General features: G+C 41.8%; 1 protein-coding gene across 1 annotated transcript in view; it reads left to right on the forward strand.

The window, feature by feature from the left end:
- The window catches only part of LOC119442574 (uncharacterized), a 67500-nt gene that overhangs the window by 41282 nt on the left and 9244 nt on the right, over positions 1-16974 (forward strand). The window contains exons 18-22 of the mRNA XM_037707498.2: positions 3988-4184; positions 7527-7676; positions 9965-10214; positions 13601-13767; positions 15340-15588. Of these exons, the coding sequence (XP_037563426.2) occupies positions 3988-4184; positions 7527-7676; positions 9965-10214; positions 13601-13767; positions 15340-15588 (1013 nt within the window). The remainder of the gene's footprint in view (positions 1-3987; positions 4185-7526; positions 7677-9964; positions 10215-13600; positions 13768-15339; positions 15589-16974) is intronic.

A 16974-nucleotide genomic window follows, 5' to 3' on the forward strand; every position in this document is an offset into this window, starting at 1 on the left:
GGCACGGACAATCTCTCGTGCGGCACTTTGCAAACGGAGCGAAGTGTGGCGCGACTGCCTCGCTAATCGGGAGATTGCGAAGAGGCAGCGCGTGGCTGACGCATGGGTGCGATTCACAGCAGCCACCACAGACACACCTCCGATCATGCAGTGCTGTTTCCATATATGGTATCGGTGGCGTCATTGGTGAACAGACGACGCACGCTACTTTGGCGCCATCTCGTAGCCATCATCGCCGCAGAGCCCGTCTTGCGCGGCATTACGCTTTTCTTCTCGCGCTTTTGCCATAACCTCCTCCTCCGCTTTCCACCTCATGGTTCCGCTGCACCCTCCTCCTCCTCCTCTGCTTTCTTCGATCCTCGCGCTCTTTTCGCTATCGCTGTCTCTCAACCCCTGCTGCGCTCCGCGTTCGATCCTTCGCTGTGCTCATTCGCTCGGTTACGAGGGACGCCAACGTTCGCTGCAGGAACGAGTGCCTAAGAGCTGCGCTCTGAAACGCCGAAACACGCCGTTAATTCACATGGCAGTGTTTGCCCTTAAAGTTAGCTTCGCCACAATACTGCAGTGTTAAGCAGTGAAGCATACCAAGCGCGGAAAGGTGACACTGTTACGGGACATAGCACGTGTTCCATAATTTACACACGCACATGCGCCGTCTCTGGTTACAGTACGAGCACCGAGACACCTAATAAGTTTGCTGGCAGACCTTCAGAGCTTTAGATAGACCTCCGTTATTTTGCTGGTCCCCTCGACTTTCGGAGTTTTTTAACCTTAGCCCCTTCCTTTTCGCTATTTCGATAGCTTTCCCAAAACACCGATTGTTTTTTTTAATGCTTTTTAGAGGACGGTGAGTGCGCGCGCGTGTGGTTAAGGAAACCGTACCAGGCCTCGTTACCGGTCTCGTATATGAGACACGCATGGCGGGCGAAACAAGGGTTCATATTGCCACAACATCATCAGAAACAGCTCTGAATGGCTGCCACTATGCTTATTATGCATCTAGGTGCTCATACTGTGACCAGAGACTGTGCATGTGCATATAATTATGAAATGTCCCATGACAGTGGCCCCTTTCCTTTCTTGGTATGCTTCACCGCATAACACAGTTGTGTTGTGGCGAGGTTGACCAATAAAGTTCGAATTATTCGGCGAAAGCCAATATTGAGATCGAAATAATGGAAGTTTGGGCCCACAGAAATGTATTTGCAGCGGCCGGCACCTTTGGTCAAGGTCGAATTAACTGAAAAATCGAATTAATCGCTGTCGAACTAACGGAAGTCTTTTGTACTGAATGTCACGGAATTGAGCTTGGCTATTACTGAGCCTGTAGTGAGGGTCAGTCTTTACTGCACAACAGGTTCATCAGTTCCTGAGCAAAGCGCATGTAGCCAGCTCTAAAGGTGTCAGCAAATTGATTGCTTGGAAAATGCTTTGTGGAAGGATATCTTTTTCAGAGTGAGTAAATGGCATTTACCGTGAAACCTCGTTAATACATACCTGGTGGGAATACAGCAGCAGCATAACTACAGACTAAACGGTAGTACGCACTAACCGCCTTGTAGAAATTTGCGTTTCCTGACATGCGCTGCCGCCACCTACGAAAAAATAAGTGCTATGCTGCTGTAAATGTTGGCCAAAATATGAACTACAATGTTTTTTGCTCTTTTTTTCCAAATCTGAAAAAATTCTGGCGATACCAAAAGAGCATTTAGAAAATTTGACAGGGAACACAACGGCAGACATGGCAGCTGTGTGGATGACTCATCTGGCATTCCCCGATGCATATAAGTGCACGTTTGTACAGTGATCTGCTACTCAGCTAAACCGTGTTTGCTAGCAGACTTGCGTTTTGTGGGAGCATCTGTGCAGTGAACTTTCTTCATGCCCATGCTGCTCCTTGCTGTCCATGAGTGTGACGTGAATTTTGTTGAGCCAACGTGCCGATGGTGCACTGCTTTCATTTCTGCTTAGTTTCTGGGAGCGAAGTGCTCTTGAAGCAGTCCAGTTCAAAGAGGCGACAGAGAACGGTGGCACTTCTGGGTTATTGCCTATTAATATTGGGCAGTAGGCACACAGCGATGCTATGCACTGTGCCACACACGCTATCGAGCAGATAGCTGAATATGCTTATTGCGATAAGGTTGGTGGCAATAAGTCATATTGGTGCACCCATTGGTGGTTATATTCTTTTCTGAGGCTGTCACCATGCTTCTGTGCATTTCCCATGTTTATCCAAATAGGCATCGCCACACTCGCACCTAAACAGAAATTATTGCTCGACCGGTTTTTGTTCTTTCCAAAAAGGCGGAAGATCTTTTGTGGCACAGTGTGGCATTGGCTACACTGTGATTTGAGGTGGCGCAGTTAACCATTATGCGGGAAAAAGTAATTGTGGTACACACTAACTGGTAGTCATATGGCAAGCCACTACAGCTAAAGCAGTCAGCCAATACATTAGCTTTTATGAAGACTTGGGCAAAGATTCCTTGCAAATATGTTTTAGCCGTTAGTGCATTTTAAGCGAGTACGTATCAACGAGATTTTACTATACACAATAAAGCTTCCTTTCATTTGATTATACGAACCAGTGGAGGCCAGCCTCTCTCTTCAGCATATGTGCTCTTGAGCACTTCAAGTTGGCCGCTGAATCCATTATCACCTAATGGACCCACCACCTCTTGTACATACTTTACATTCAAGAGGCCAGCATGCCACGCATCTCACCACCAGCTTCTTCGTGATCACCTGTTACTGTGTATAAAACGGTGATGCAGACAAGGCATTACAATAATTTCTTTATGCGAAAGCATTATGTGGTTCATGAGGCGGAAAATCAGGCATTGGAGTGACCATACGATAGTCCAAAAAGTGTACAAACCCTCGACCTTTAGTGGGATTTGAACTCACAACCTTTGGGGTTAATTAAGGCACAGTTAATTAAGATAGAGTTAAGACACTTGAACTCACCACCTTTGATGTTAAGGCAAAGTTAATTAAGGTACAGTTAATTAAGTAGTTAATTAAGGCACTTGAACCCATGACCATAGGTGTTAATTAAGGTGAAGTTAATTAAAGTGCAGGTAATTAAGATAGACTTAAGGCACTCGAACCTACAACCTTTGGTGGGAGTCAAACCCACGACCTTTGGTGTTAAAGGTACAGTTAATTAAGGCACTCGAACCCTCGACCTTTGGTGGGAGTCAAACCCATGACCTTGCGTTATGTGCACCTTGTGACGAACACTGTTGGTCATGTGACGTCGCCGCACTTCTGCTGACATGGACGCTCGAGTCACGTGACTCCGCCATTGGGACCACCGGACGTCGCCGCGCTTCTGCTGACGTGGCCGCTCAAGTCACGTGACTCCACCAGTAGCACCACCGGTTATAAGACATGAGGCTGAAAAAGCATAGGCATCGGTGGCCACAATGTTTTGCATTCATCCACGTAGGGATAACTAAGTGCCCTTGGAATTGTTTCTTCTCCTTATGCACCAATAAATCAATCAGCTAACAAACAAGCAGAGGAAAGGCTGATGTTGCCAGCTAAGCGTGTGAACACCATTTGTTTCATGCAGATAAGCTTGCTGCATTTGTAGCCTGATGCAGGAACTACTAGGTTCCACAAACTGCAAAAGCTCGAAAAGCACGTAAGAAAGTTATGAAAATAAAAAATCAGAGTGGCACCACCTGTTGTAAACTATGATACCTCTTCTGTGACATCGACATTGGCTGATTCACAGAGAGGGTCATACAGGGAGATCACATCACGTAGAGATTACATCAACTCGTCCATTGTGGCACGGGTGGTTTCAATTGAGGAGCAGCAGCAGGGCCTTCGGCGGCAATATTTTATGCAACGAAGTGACATATGGCTCACAGAAAATGGTGATGAACTTATATTATAGATTAATAATATATCGATCTGGTTTGACTTAATATTTTTATTTAGTGTCCCTTTAAATGAATGGCACTTTTGAATGTGCAGATGTGTCAAATGAATGGACATCCAAGCGCCCCAAGGTCAACATGCCCATTCTAGTGATCCAAGACAAGGTGCTGCCTTTGACCAGCATTCGAGATGCTACTGTTCTTGTCCACTATGACATACCCAAATTATCCCAATTCAACTTTGGGTTTCGGTACTCGTGCATTGCTGACCATATGCGCTCATTCATGGATAAGGTAAGTTTTGAACCTACTTCTTTAATTAGTACAAGAACTTAATTGAAGTTAGCAGTAAAGTGACTGGCACAGTACCTTTATAGCATTTGCTAATGTTGATGTTGAATTGTGAAAGCAGTGGAGCACAGACATTGAAATGAGCATTACATTGGCATTAAATTTGTGCAGTTAGAACACTAAGACTGCTTTGGTTAAGCACAGCAAAAAATGGACAAGAAAGAAAAGTATACAGACACAAACGGTCACTATGTCTATGTGTTTATTTGTTCATGTTCCTTTCTGTTGTTTTGGCACTGATACGCTACTATTTAGTAGGGGTGCGTGAAAACTCGGAATATCACCAAAGCAAATCGATTAGTGAATGTTCGAATAATTCAATTTATGAATCGAATATTAACCATTTGATTTTTCAATTATTTGGTACCCATATGGAGTGAAAGAAGCAGTGTGGTCGATTTCATAATGCACGCAGCCTTTTACAACACACGGTCTCAGTCAGTATGTACAAGGTTTGTCGGTTGGCAGGGCTGATCGAAACAATGTGCTGCATACAGAGAGAACGGTGACAAAAGCAGCTCGTATTTCAGAAAGCGCAAAAGCATGTATAAAGATTGGTCCGATTAGCCGCTGGAAGGCACATGCATGATATCGGATATGCATGTTCACACACGCTTACAGTCGACTTCCGTTGAAATACCGACAAAATTTATTGAATTATCCAGTGGATCGAATTAAAAAAGATGCAGGAAAAACATCAAAACATACTGCTGATTCATCTGGCAGTATCTGCCCATTCTAACACACCCCTGAATCAAATGCGCCTGCTTTCTATGTGTCCAAAGTAGAAAACTATTGTAGAGATTAAAGCTCCTAAACAGAGTAGAAATCTAACGTGCACCCAATTTTTTAGCATTAGCAATGGGCAAAGGTTTAATATGTGTTGTTTAATGGCAGCCGGTATTGACAGATAACTTTGCTGCACGACTTTTTAAAAGCCCGCTTTGCCGCAATTCATTCATGTTATGCGGTAAAGTATAGGAATGCCGTGAAGGCGGTTTTGGTTTCCTATCCAGTTGCATCGCGCAGGCAATTTTCAGCCCAATTTTGCAGGAGAAAAATTAAAGAAAAGGAATACATTAGAATTAGGTAAATATTGTAATCAGACATCGTGAGCTACCGTTATTGCTAGAAAATATTCCTAGGGCAGGCAGAAAATAGGCGTTTTCTATGGGAGATATCGCTGTTGGGGTCACCATAGGTGTCGGGTGTGTGCATGCTTACTGGTAAAGTTCGAATTATCTGGCAAAGGCCAATTTATGAATGAAATAACGAAACCTTGTGCCCATAAAAATGCATGGACACCACCCAGGACCTTAGATCAGGATCGAAATAAACGAAACATCGAATTTAACAGGAGTTGAATTAACAGAAGTCTACAGTATTTACACAGTTCAGACCTTTCTGTTCACACGCGAGTTTAAGTGCGCGGACGGACTTGGTACGCACACCTACAAACTCGAACGTCGCTTCAACAGTTGTCAGTCTAAACCATACAGGCCATTAGACCTCGCAAGGCATAGGTGAGTAAGGTTACGGTTTGGTGCCGAATAAACGCAGATGTGCTCACAGCATCCATATTATGATTGGAAAGCCGACAAACCACTTCGCCAACAAAAGCGAGTGTATGGGATGGCTACTAGCACCAGTGTTGTTCACAGAGGCCATCTTTGAAACACACCATACGATGGCCTCTCGTTCCTGATCTCGTTAGATGCACATTTTCTGTAGCTTTGGGTAACCTGTCGCAAGACTATAGCTTTCATTGTGGGCGTGAAAGTGTCATGTGACTAGTGCGTTGACCGCCCAGCTGCAGACATCTGTACGGACGGTGGATGAACAAAAAGAGAGGGGGGAGGCGCCTTCCGCAAATTTTTTGTGGCCCTCTCTATTTCAGAACTTTCGACAGGTGGCAAATGACATTACACCTGACAATGAAAAGGGCCCTGCTCTTTATCATCAACGTGACTGCAGTCAAATCAGCAGCGGCTACAACGATGATGGCTATGCGCAAAGTGGTCATTGAGACACGTGATGGTCTGCGCTTTAGTCTGCCGTACAGATGAGCTGACAATAACCTGCAAAGCCCACCTGCCCGTAACACTAGGAAAACCCTTTTGTACTTTGGAGGAAAATTGGAAAGGAAAAGTTTCAATGCAATATAAAATTGGCATAAAACAGGTCCATTATTAAATCGAAAATCTCATAAGCTATTTAGTACAACATAGCTTCACTACTTCTTTAGCTTCAGAAGGAAAAAAGCACTTGATTCTATTCAAGATTCCTATTGATAATTTATTTATTTATTTCCAGAACTCCATGTAGAACTGCGCTTTAATCAGTGCTGGCATGCTAATTTGGTGTTCCCTTTAATGAGAGTAGACCACACTGTACATCTTGATCCCTAGGTACCTAAGTTACTGATAGTTTGCAACATTCTTGTTACGCACTGCTAGTATAGACTTCTGAGCATGTGCAGCTCCACGTTGTCTTGCACAAAATTTGTGAGCAATTAGCTTTGTGATAAATTTTCTGACATTGGATATTCTCATTCGATATTAGGTTTTTGTTCTTGATTTGATTGACTGATTTGATGATTGATTTGACTTCATTCGAAATCTACTATTCGGTATGCGCCCACCCCTACTATTAATGCTCTGTTGACTTTACCATTTATTTACAAAGCAACACATTTTTATTACTAGTCTACCGAAGATGAATTGACACTCAACTCTCAAAATCTGCCCCTAAAGAATGTCAACCTGAATTTTAAATGTTGTAGTTATACGCTGCAGAATACAGAAGGCAGCAAGTGACACAGTGAATTGATGAGTGAAACCGATACACAGGAAAAAGTTGCAGGTGACTACCTGACATTTCTTGCAGAGCCTGAGACACTTGGTGTTCACATGAGCACTGTTTCACCACATTCCAGGCTAAGGAACAATTATTAAGTTGCGGAATATGTAGTGACGTGTAGCATTTCAGAAATGATATGTGAACATGTTTTTCATGACTGTGAAGTAATGAAGTGTGAAGCCCCATCACGTGGCTTATTTGTGAAGGAATCGGTAATCACTATCTTAGACCAGGTTTGAAAACAGAGGCTTTATAGAGTAAATTTAGCTACTTTGGCATGTTATGGCTGGGTAGCAATAAGTGCAGAGCACTGTTTCAGTTTCTTATTTGTATGGAGTTAAATATTAGTACTGCTCCCTTCTTTCTTCTTGGTATCTAAATATTTGGCCAGTCATATGAATGTGTCTTGCTGTATGCCTGTTTTAGGAGGATTTCTATACATCTGAAGGACCAGTAGCCCACATGATACTATCAAGCAACAACAGAAGTATTTCCATACAACTTGTAGAGTTCCTAAACAGGCTGGGCAGCAATGTGCCTGATGGACTGATTCATCTAGCTGCTCAGGAACAAATGGTAAGTTAAACATGCTATATTATTGCATCTATTATACAAGCCAGATATTTATTTGTAAAAATGTTGGTCCCTCAGCAGACCTTTAGGGAATGTAAATTAAAAACTATTAGTTGTACGTATACTTTAAATCTAACCTAAACTCAGTGGTAATTATTTATGAAGTGAGTTCCTCACATCAAACATGTTAGGAACTTATTTTTGTGTTAATCGTCATTTATGAGAAACACATGAAAGGTAAACAGCAGTATTTTTATGGCACAAGGTAGCTTGAAGTGACATTTTTTTATCAGAGAGATTTAATTTGTGTGAGTAGATACTTTCGATGCTGGCCTGCTCAAGAAATGAAACTTGGTAACTTCATCCTGTTGTTTGCAAATGATGCCAGCCTAGAAGCATATAGTGATGCACAAGTCAAGATTGCATTTTGGTTAAACTATGACTGCCAACCACTGTGTTAATTTCATCCTTACATAACTTACCTTTGTGTTACAAATTCTTTCAATGCCGACTCCACACGCCCCTCTAAATAATACTTGCAAAAAAAAAATCTTAAAATTTTTCATTTGTCGACATTCTTTACACCGGAAATAACCACCTATCTATGAAAAGTTAACTGATAAAGTGTTTAGCCAGAATCACAGGAATGTAGAAGGTTCTGAAAAACTGCGAGCAGTGAGCTCCATTGCACGACACAAATATATATTGGTGTAACAACAGATTTTGCTGCTGAAACGAGTCTTCCGCTTGAGGGACATCACCTGAGTTAATAAAGAAATAGAACAGCGCTTTTGAAGCAGCTTATTATCGAGAATTCATGGGAACAAAGGCCGGGGTGCCAGTGGCTCCATGGCATGAGTTTTAGAGGGTTTTTATGCAATGAGTGATGTCATGCCTGTTACAAGCATCTCATTTGTTGTAGTAGAGACATTCTGCAAATCACCAGAATAAAACTTCAGCTCAGCTATCCAGTGAACTATCCCAACTTGCATGTTGCTTTTCTCTTGCCTTTGCAATTAGTACAGACATACTGAAACATTCTCCATTAATACACTAGCACACCCCAAAAAAGAAAGACTGTTCGCTTAGTCGCCTACCACAATAACATTTCTAATGACCCCTAATGCATATTTCAACAAGCATAAATCTGCAGATAAACAATACTCAAAGCAATATGGCTCTAAAACCACTTTATGTGCTGGTAGGCAGCAGTCGTTTAAAAAGCTGACATTTTCGGACAATTGTATAGAATGCTTTGTGTTCTTTCTGTAACAACATAGCCAACTGATGAAAACATTCAAGAATACTGAAAGCTGCTGAAACCTGGGTAAAAAGGTACCATTGATAAACCTACACTTTTTGTCATACACTTTTTTTCACCTGGGTCAGTTATGACCCAGGTGAAACCATCGAATGGTAGGCAAAGAAGCTTCACGTTAAAAAAAACAGGTGTTGAGAGAGCTATAGATGTAAATAAGACATGGTCCCTTGGGAGAAGGACTATGTAGTGACGATATGGGAGAAGGCAAGGAAGAAATGTCTCTAGAAGGAGAGAATGTCTATGTTGGCAGCAAAACTTGCCTTCTGGCAGCATGGTTACGTGACATTCCAATTTTTCCCATCTCTAATAATGAACTAATTTGAAAAAAATTCTTGTGGTACGATGCTCCCTAGATATCACTCTAAAATTTCTAGTGTATAACCTAACTTTGAATGGGTTCTGGTGAGGGGATTTTTAAAGGCCAACTGCAGGGAAATTTCACTTTGGCTAAATTGTTAATAAATGAGTAGTATATATACTACTAAAGCAATATTGGCAAAGCTGCAAGGCTGATAATTGTATAGTATTTTTACCAGCAGCCTTTAAACAGCATGTAATCAGAGGACACATGCATCTGATGGTTGGTAGGTATGACCTAAGTAAGTTCCAGCACTACACCTCCGAGATTTTTAGTGCACCATGGTAAGCCACGGAGAATCTCAGAGGTCATACCAAAGAGCTGCGCAATCTTAGTCATGTGTTACCTCTAGTGAATGGTAATGACGGCATTTTTCTTTTCTTTTTCAGTTTCGGCATAAAGAACTTACACTTTTGCGCACCTTTTGCGACACATTCAATCATATTTCAAACGTAAAATCTTGCATGGAGGCTGCTCTATATCTACACTATCTGAAACTAGGCTTTGTATGAGGCCCAAAATTTTGTTGCTGTTCAGTTTTTAAGAGGCAGTCTAGCATGCCACCTGCAGTTTCTTTGTGCTCACACTGACTTGAATCCTTTCCTATTTCAGAGAGTCTCATCTAGCACTGAGCTGCCATTGTGCCCCAATCTCAAGGCCATCGGCCGTTGCGAAAGACAGTCAGGAGAGAATTGCTGCTCATACCGACATCAGATTCTGCCTGAGGCAGACCATTCACCAAGCTGGTCTCACCTGCCCTGTCAGGGCAATGTTCGGATTGCAATAATAAAAGTGACAAGTGCTTCACATTTTTATGCACAGATTCTGCAGCAGTGGGATGTGCCATCCGGATCAACAAATGGTAAGGTATATTTCCAAGCACTTTGTGCTGTTGTTAAATGTGCAAAACTTCATTGATACATTTCAGCTTTGGAAGTTCATAAAAATGATTTCACCTATAGGGATAAATATCATTATAAGTTTATCGACATTTTGAGTGCGAGTTAATTGACGGCTTCATGAATAGCAACAATATTTCAAAGAAGAATAAAAATATTCATTCTGAAATTCTTACATTGTATTTTTATCATAGTTTTCTAGGACGATTGACTGAAGCTATCTTTAACCTGAATTACTAACTGAATTCAGCTTTGATAATGGCTGCAAGCTCAGATCAGATAGCATGTGTTGATGTTGGGCAGCGGTTCCACAATAGCAGCCTCTCGCGAGCTTTTACCTGGTGTAGGTGTTTGTTGGTCACCATCTTAGTGACGCTATTTAAACAAAGCAGCATAGCAGGTTTGCATTGGAAACTAGGAGGCCACATTGCGGATGACGTGGCCACAGAAATTCACAGGTGCAGCCACACTCGGTCGCGCAGGCCTTCTAGGAGCCAACAGATCCACTTGGGGGTATCGTCTGACAACATTGTGCACAGGAAGCTTGGCTGTTGAAGCTGCCACTTAATGCTGCTGCACAATGGCCATAATTGGCTTTTCAGGGTTCTCACTCACCATGGCCTCCATCTGCTGGACTAACTCAATCGCCTAAATGGTGTCTGACCACTGGCAGCATTTATTAATTTGCCACAGGTGATAATTGGCCATAAACTCTCATCTCACCCTGAAATCAAAGGATTTTGTGATATTTGAGAGGATGGCAATCTCAATCTTGCTGTGGCGTGCGCATAAGGCGACTAGGACAGCGTATAGCTTTATCTCCTGTCTCGAGACTGGAAGCCAATAGTGTGGAATAAATGTGCTTGATAGGTGGCAGAGGGGTATGTGAAGACAAAGTTAAGCGCCCAGACCGACAGAATAAGAATCTTTTGTCTATGGTGATTTGGAGCCGCATTCTCAAATATCCCGCGCACCTGGTGTGTGTGTGTGCGTGAACAGTATTTGGTTTGCACACACACTTGTGTCCTGCAGTAGTTTACAGCAGTCAGTGACCTCTATCAGCAGTCAGTCCTTGTTTTATAGTTTGTATCACATTCAAAGAAAATCCTTTGGCTAAACGTAGTTACATGTCTAAGTGCTTGTCACAATTTGTTTCAACAAATCAGTAGAGGTGGGTGAATATGAACCGTTTCCCACATGAATTAGTAGGTATCGAATATAGAATAGTCAAATGCAGATGCATAAGTTTCACTATTTACAGCAGGAATGATTAAATTGGTGCAATTGGGTACCACGCCTGTACTGACTAGTGTAAAAAAGACAGCTATCAAGGACAAAGGATCAGTCTTATTGTTTATTTCAGTACCTGCCAACAGCTGTAAAGCCTTGGCGACAGGTCACTAGTACATACAAGAGCATGATGAACACAGAACAGCATTTTCACCAATATTGCATGCTAAAGTAAATGTACAAAACATGAGTTGTCATGCCTTGTATATCAGTTCACTAATTGCCATTCAAAAGACTGAATGGATAGCCTCTCATCATATTTAGAGCCTGGTTGCAAACAAGCTTTGCAAGTATAAAAGTGCTTTCCAAAAACATAAAATAAATGGTTGCCGAAAAAATATTGGAAATTTTAGAGAAATAACATCAAAAAGCTGCTGAAGGACCTGTGTGCCATAAACACATGTAAATGGGCCCATCGGAAGGAAAACATTACTAGTTGAAGTGCAAACGATAAAACTGCTATATGACTAGACTTCCTAAAACACTACAGACTAAAAGCAAAAATCACGGTGTCATATAAGTTTCAGTCACTAAGCTGAAAAGAAAGCTTGCATAACCAATTTTGTATCTACATTGCTTCGAAAACTTTTGTCGGGCTTTCACTTCTGTTAACTTTGTTTAGCAGACAGAGAACAGTAGCAAGATGCTAACAGTAGTTGGGTGTGTTCAAATAAGTTCGGCAGGGCATGTCCGGTGACTAATTTTAATTCTTATAAAAATATATATATTTGGCTACCTGACTGCCGAGAAAACGAAATTAATCTTAGTTTTGTGAGAAAAAAAAAAATCTTGTCCTCAAGAAAAAAATGTGGAAGTTCTGCTTGCCTGCTTGCCACCAGGTGCTCAGCTAGAACTACTGGTCCAGAAACATGTTCTTGGGTTCAGTCCACAAACCAGAACAGATTTTTCTTAAACTGTAAAGTTGTCTTCCTGAGTAACCCATATGGGTAACCTTTGTAGCTTTGTGCTGCTCTCAAGGGGATGACAATTGTATCCCCTTTTATAATTTGTGTTCCATTTCATAGGCTGGACGCTCACAAGGAAAACAGCGTTGAGGTGCTTCTCTTCTTGTATAGCATCGTAAAGGTTGTGATAAGCTCTCATAAGAGGTGTAACAAATGGGAATGAAATACTGAACTCTGTAATACGAACAAACTGTCACCCAAAGCAAAATTTCTGAACTCCTGGCATATACTTTTTTTGTGTGGTGTTTTCAATTTTCCTTTCTTTTTGGCAGCCTTTTTGAAAAGCCACTTGTTTTGTCTCCTGATCAGGAAATTGCTTGAGCATTGCTGAACAATGGGTTAAACCTTGAAGCTTAGGATCACAGATTATATTATGGTCACAGATCATAAAGGTTAGGTCATAAGCCTGGCGAATGTTGTCACGGTCCTGGAGGCTCATTTGACTCAGTTAAATGTCAATCACAAAAACACGGCCACTGGCCATAAGCTTTAGTAATGAATAGAGTACACAGGGTTTGCATAAATAAATAGTTGCGGCAGTGTAGCGAGTTTTACTGTGACAGCAGTAAAGAGCCTCAAAAAAGAGTTTGCTCTGCCTGTCCACTCTCATGCACCATTATGTTGTGATGCCATGCATCGTTTGTTTAGTGTAGAATACATACCACATGCAACATTTTACTATGACAGGATTCAAGTTGACAGCTATCAACAATGGCAAGGGCTATGGTATCATTGTTTTTGCTGCGCTGCTTAAGGCGTCGTTGTTGTATATGCGCCATGCTTGTTGCCATGCCATCGCAATCATCATCCCATTACTGTTGTCATGCAGCCATTATTGCTGTGCTGCCATTGTCATGTTGAGTTCAGGAAGTTGCACAAGGTTGCAGAAGTTTTGCACTAACTTTGGAACACTGAGCATGGTAAATGTTCTGACAGTAAATGAGTTTACGGTCACAGGAGTTGGTGAAGTCAGCTGCTGTTGTGATGATCATTGATCTCGACCTTTTTTTTTTTTAACTACTGTGTAAATCAAGATGGCTCATTGAAATTAATAAGTATTGTAAGCACATGTGTCTATTGATGACTTTCTTTAGAGAACGAGCCAGAGGTGAAAGAAAATTTGGAGCTCCAGGAAGCTATGTCACTCTTAAGTGAACATTCTCGGCCGGAAAACCGTGTGCCTCTGGACGAAAAGACAATGCCTACAGTCGGCCAAGTTTATGGTCTGGAGGCTAACGCTGACCAATTTGAGAGAGTTCTGGTGAGCATGCATTTTTTGGTATTGTGGTTTTCTCATTGTTAAACTTATACGGGCTTACTGACAGTAGGGGTGCATGTATCCTGTTCAGAGTGTTGATGCGAAACTTCTTTCGTTACGGGTAACCGAAAACGTTTCAGTTTCGGTTCATCTCTGGGGCGAAAAATTAATGGTTCAAACTGGTACAAGTTCATTTGCATAATCGAACAATAACTACAGGAAAGCAGCAGAAATTTATTTTGTACAAGAACTCAGTGCTACTGCTAAGCTGCACTGAAAGATTACTCCTGTTTGTCCTTCAGGCTGCACATGGTAACAAAAGAGTTATGCAGATTCAACACAAATGCTAGAATCTATGTGAAGCGAAGCTTCATTCAAGGAGCGAGAGAGACAGGAGATTATATTAAGGAAACACAAAGAGATCTTCCAGCCTGCTACTCTGCTCACAGGGAAAGGAAGAGGAGAAAAATGGGGGACTGAGGAGTAAGCATGAGGAGAGGCAGTAGGATGCGATTATATAAACATTCGTGTTTGAAGGGCGCGTTTACAGTCTTGAATCTAGGCCTGTGTTAACTAAATATTCTAAGAAAGCCTCGATGGCTCGCTTCATGGCTGGTCAATGGCCCGGCCAGTAACACTTTTTCACTGAACGGCCTGTTGTTAATTGGCGCTAAAGAGATCAATGCCTGCTGTTCACAGTTGTACCGGGGACAAGCAACAAGTATATCTGCTCCACTGTTTCAGGTACCTTGCAAGCATCACAGTCTGGCAAGTCTGCGAGTCGAATGCAATGCCAAATATTGTCGCGTTAACGCAACACCTATAGTCTGCCCCTGATGCAATAATACACTGAAAACAGTACTAACGGTGCTGCTACATTTAGAAGCACAGGAAGATGGTGTGCATTTACAAATGAACTAGCAGAGTAGAACCACAAAAGCAGCAATACATGGATGAAAAGCTCAGGGAAAGGTGGCCAACCTGAACTGAAGACCGTGTTTTTTTTTCTTCTGAAGGTTTTGCTCCCGAGTGAAAAAAATCGTTATGTTTGGTTCAGTTCCTGTTCCAACAAAAAAGAGTTTTTTTTTTTTTTTCCAGTTTTCAGTTCAGTTCTGTTTCGGTACCCTGATCCTGGTATATTTTTTCGGATACTGTGCTTCACTAGTGATCCTAGTACAGTAGAAAGAAATATTGTGAGCAAAATTTAATTTTTTTTTTCTGTGCCCATATCAAGACAATATTTCTTTCATTTTCATTGTCATTTCTACATGAGGAATTAAGCAGGAGGCACATTACAAAAAAATTAAATTTTATTTTTGGTTCACAAGGTAATGCACACAAACACAAGATGAAATGTTTTGAACAAGTCATAAAAATAAGCTCTCTCATTTTTTCACACTTACCACGTTTTGGTTGCAGCCGATATATTTATTTATTTACAAGATACTGCTGGTTACTGGCATTGGCTTGGATGAGAAAAACCCTAGCGTATAGAAATTTACATTGACTAAAGTCATTATAGCGACACCATTTATGTGTGTTTTGGTTGACTTCCTTTGTGTGCTGTGTTCTTAGGTTACCTCAGTGTCATTGAGCACCACAGCACCAGCCAGTGTGACCGTGACGCACCTTGACTGTGGAGGCCAGTCAACTGTGCCTGCAACTCGACTGTTTCATCTTCCACCAAGACTTGCCATGATAAGGCCTTTGGCAGTGGAAGTGTATTGCTGCAATGTCCAGCCTCCAGACAAGGATCTTAGCTGGACTTTTCAGGCAGACTTCAAGGCACATAATCTTTTCTTCAGGAAGGAACTTGTAGGCAAGGTAAAACAGTTTTTTTTTTCCCTTCAACTCTCTTAGAACAATTTGTTTTTGTTTTCTTTCCTGTCATTGTCCCTTGGCATAGATCATAACTCCATTAATTCTTTATGTTGTTGGCTGTACATAGCTACACTGTGCCAGAGCATTGCATGACTCCCAGTTGGCTACATTATGCTGTGATGCAAACAAATGTCTGGAATTGCTCCGTGTTGCTAGAACACTGAAAAAGTGTGCACTTGCCTTAGGATTGGTGTGTGTCATGTGTAAAGAGTAAAGTGCACATGTGTGGTGCTGCGGATGGCCAGTGGCTCCAAAAAAAGATGAAAGATGGGATTTGGCATGAGCTCACAGAGCGCTGCACTTCAACCAACAGCCAATTGTGTAATTACACAGCTTCATCGTGAGGGAAAAAGAAGAAGAGAAGAAAAGAAAGGCTTTTGGGGACGTATTGTTGGATGGTTACTTTCGGCGATATCACTTTCTGTGCACTCTTCATGGCTGGTTGAGCCTAACCGGATAAGCTAGTAATTGGCTGGTTGAGCGCTACATCATGCGAAAGAGATAGTATCGCTGAAAGTGATCATACGAGAATATGTCCCTTGGAAGATCAGGCGAATGAGTGTGGGAAAAGATGGATACAGGTGTGCCAGCTGGAGGAGCAAGGCTGTTGGGCTGCAGGTCCAAGCTTCAAGACTTCAGCGGGATCAAAGCGACCGTCTAGGAGCCTGTACGAGGCCATCCGACCTCCTCCTTATCTTCCAGCCTGTGGTTTGGAAGGAGGCCCTCGTGTATAACTAGTCTAAACAGATCATTATGGAGTGGCAGTTACAAAATGTTTGAATTGATGTTATTATTTAAGATAGAAGTGACATTTTTCTGAAATAAGTGCCAGAAAATTTTTGAGAGAAGTTTAGACATATTAAGGACTTGCATATTTTGCTACGAGGCAAAGATAAATCTCTCTGGGGCTTCTACACTATTATTAAGTCCCATTTAATAAAGACTTTCATTTGGACTTACTTACATTTGGTTTAGAGCACTTCCTAGTGTTTCATCAAACCATATTCCATGGCCGTCACATTGTTTTGTGTAAGATACAATCTGTATTTTTCATGCAGATGTGTTTAACTGGCACATAAGCTTAATTTCAGTTGGTTTACACCTGGTTTACAGGCTACGAATCCATCTGCTTTGTTCTTTTATGCTTCTGATCAAGGACAAACTATGCATTCTGGCTGACGTTAAGCAGGAAGGTGCCTTAGTCTTAGCTCCTATGGTGTCCAGATAGTATGAGTGTGAAGCATTTGCTTTGAGTTCACGGCAGCTTTTGAATCATCTAACGTTCTGATTCCACTCACTGCTATATTTATTATGATGAGGATGCACTGA

This window comes from Dermacentor silvarum, chromosome 2 (assembly GCF_013339745.2).
Source record: "Dermacentor silvarum isolate Dsil-2018 chromosome 2, BIME_Dsil_1.4, whole genome shotgun sequence".
Classification (NCBI taxonomy): Eukaryota; Metazoa; Arthropoda; class Arachnida; order Ixodida; family Ixodidae; genus Dermacentor; species Dermacentor silvarum.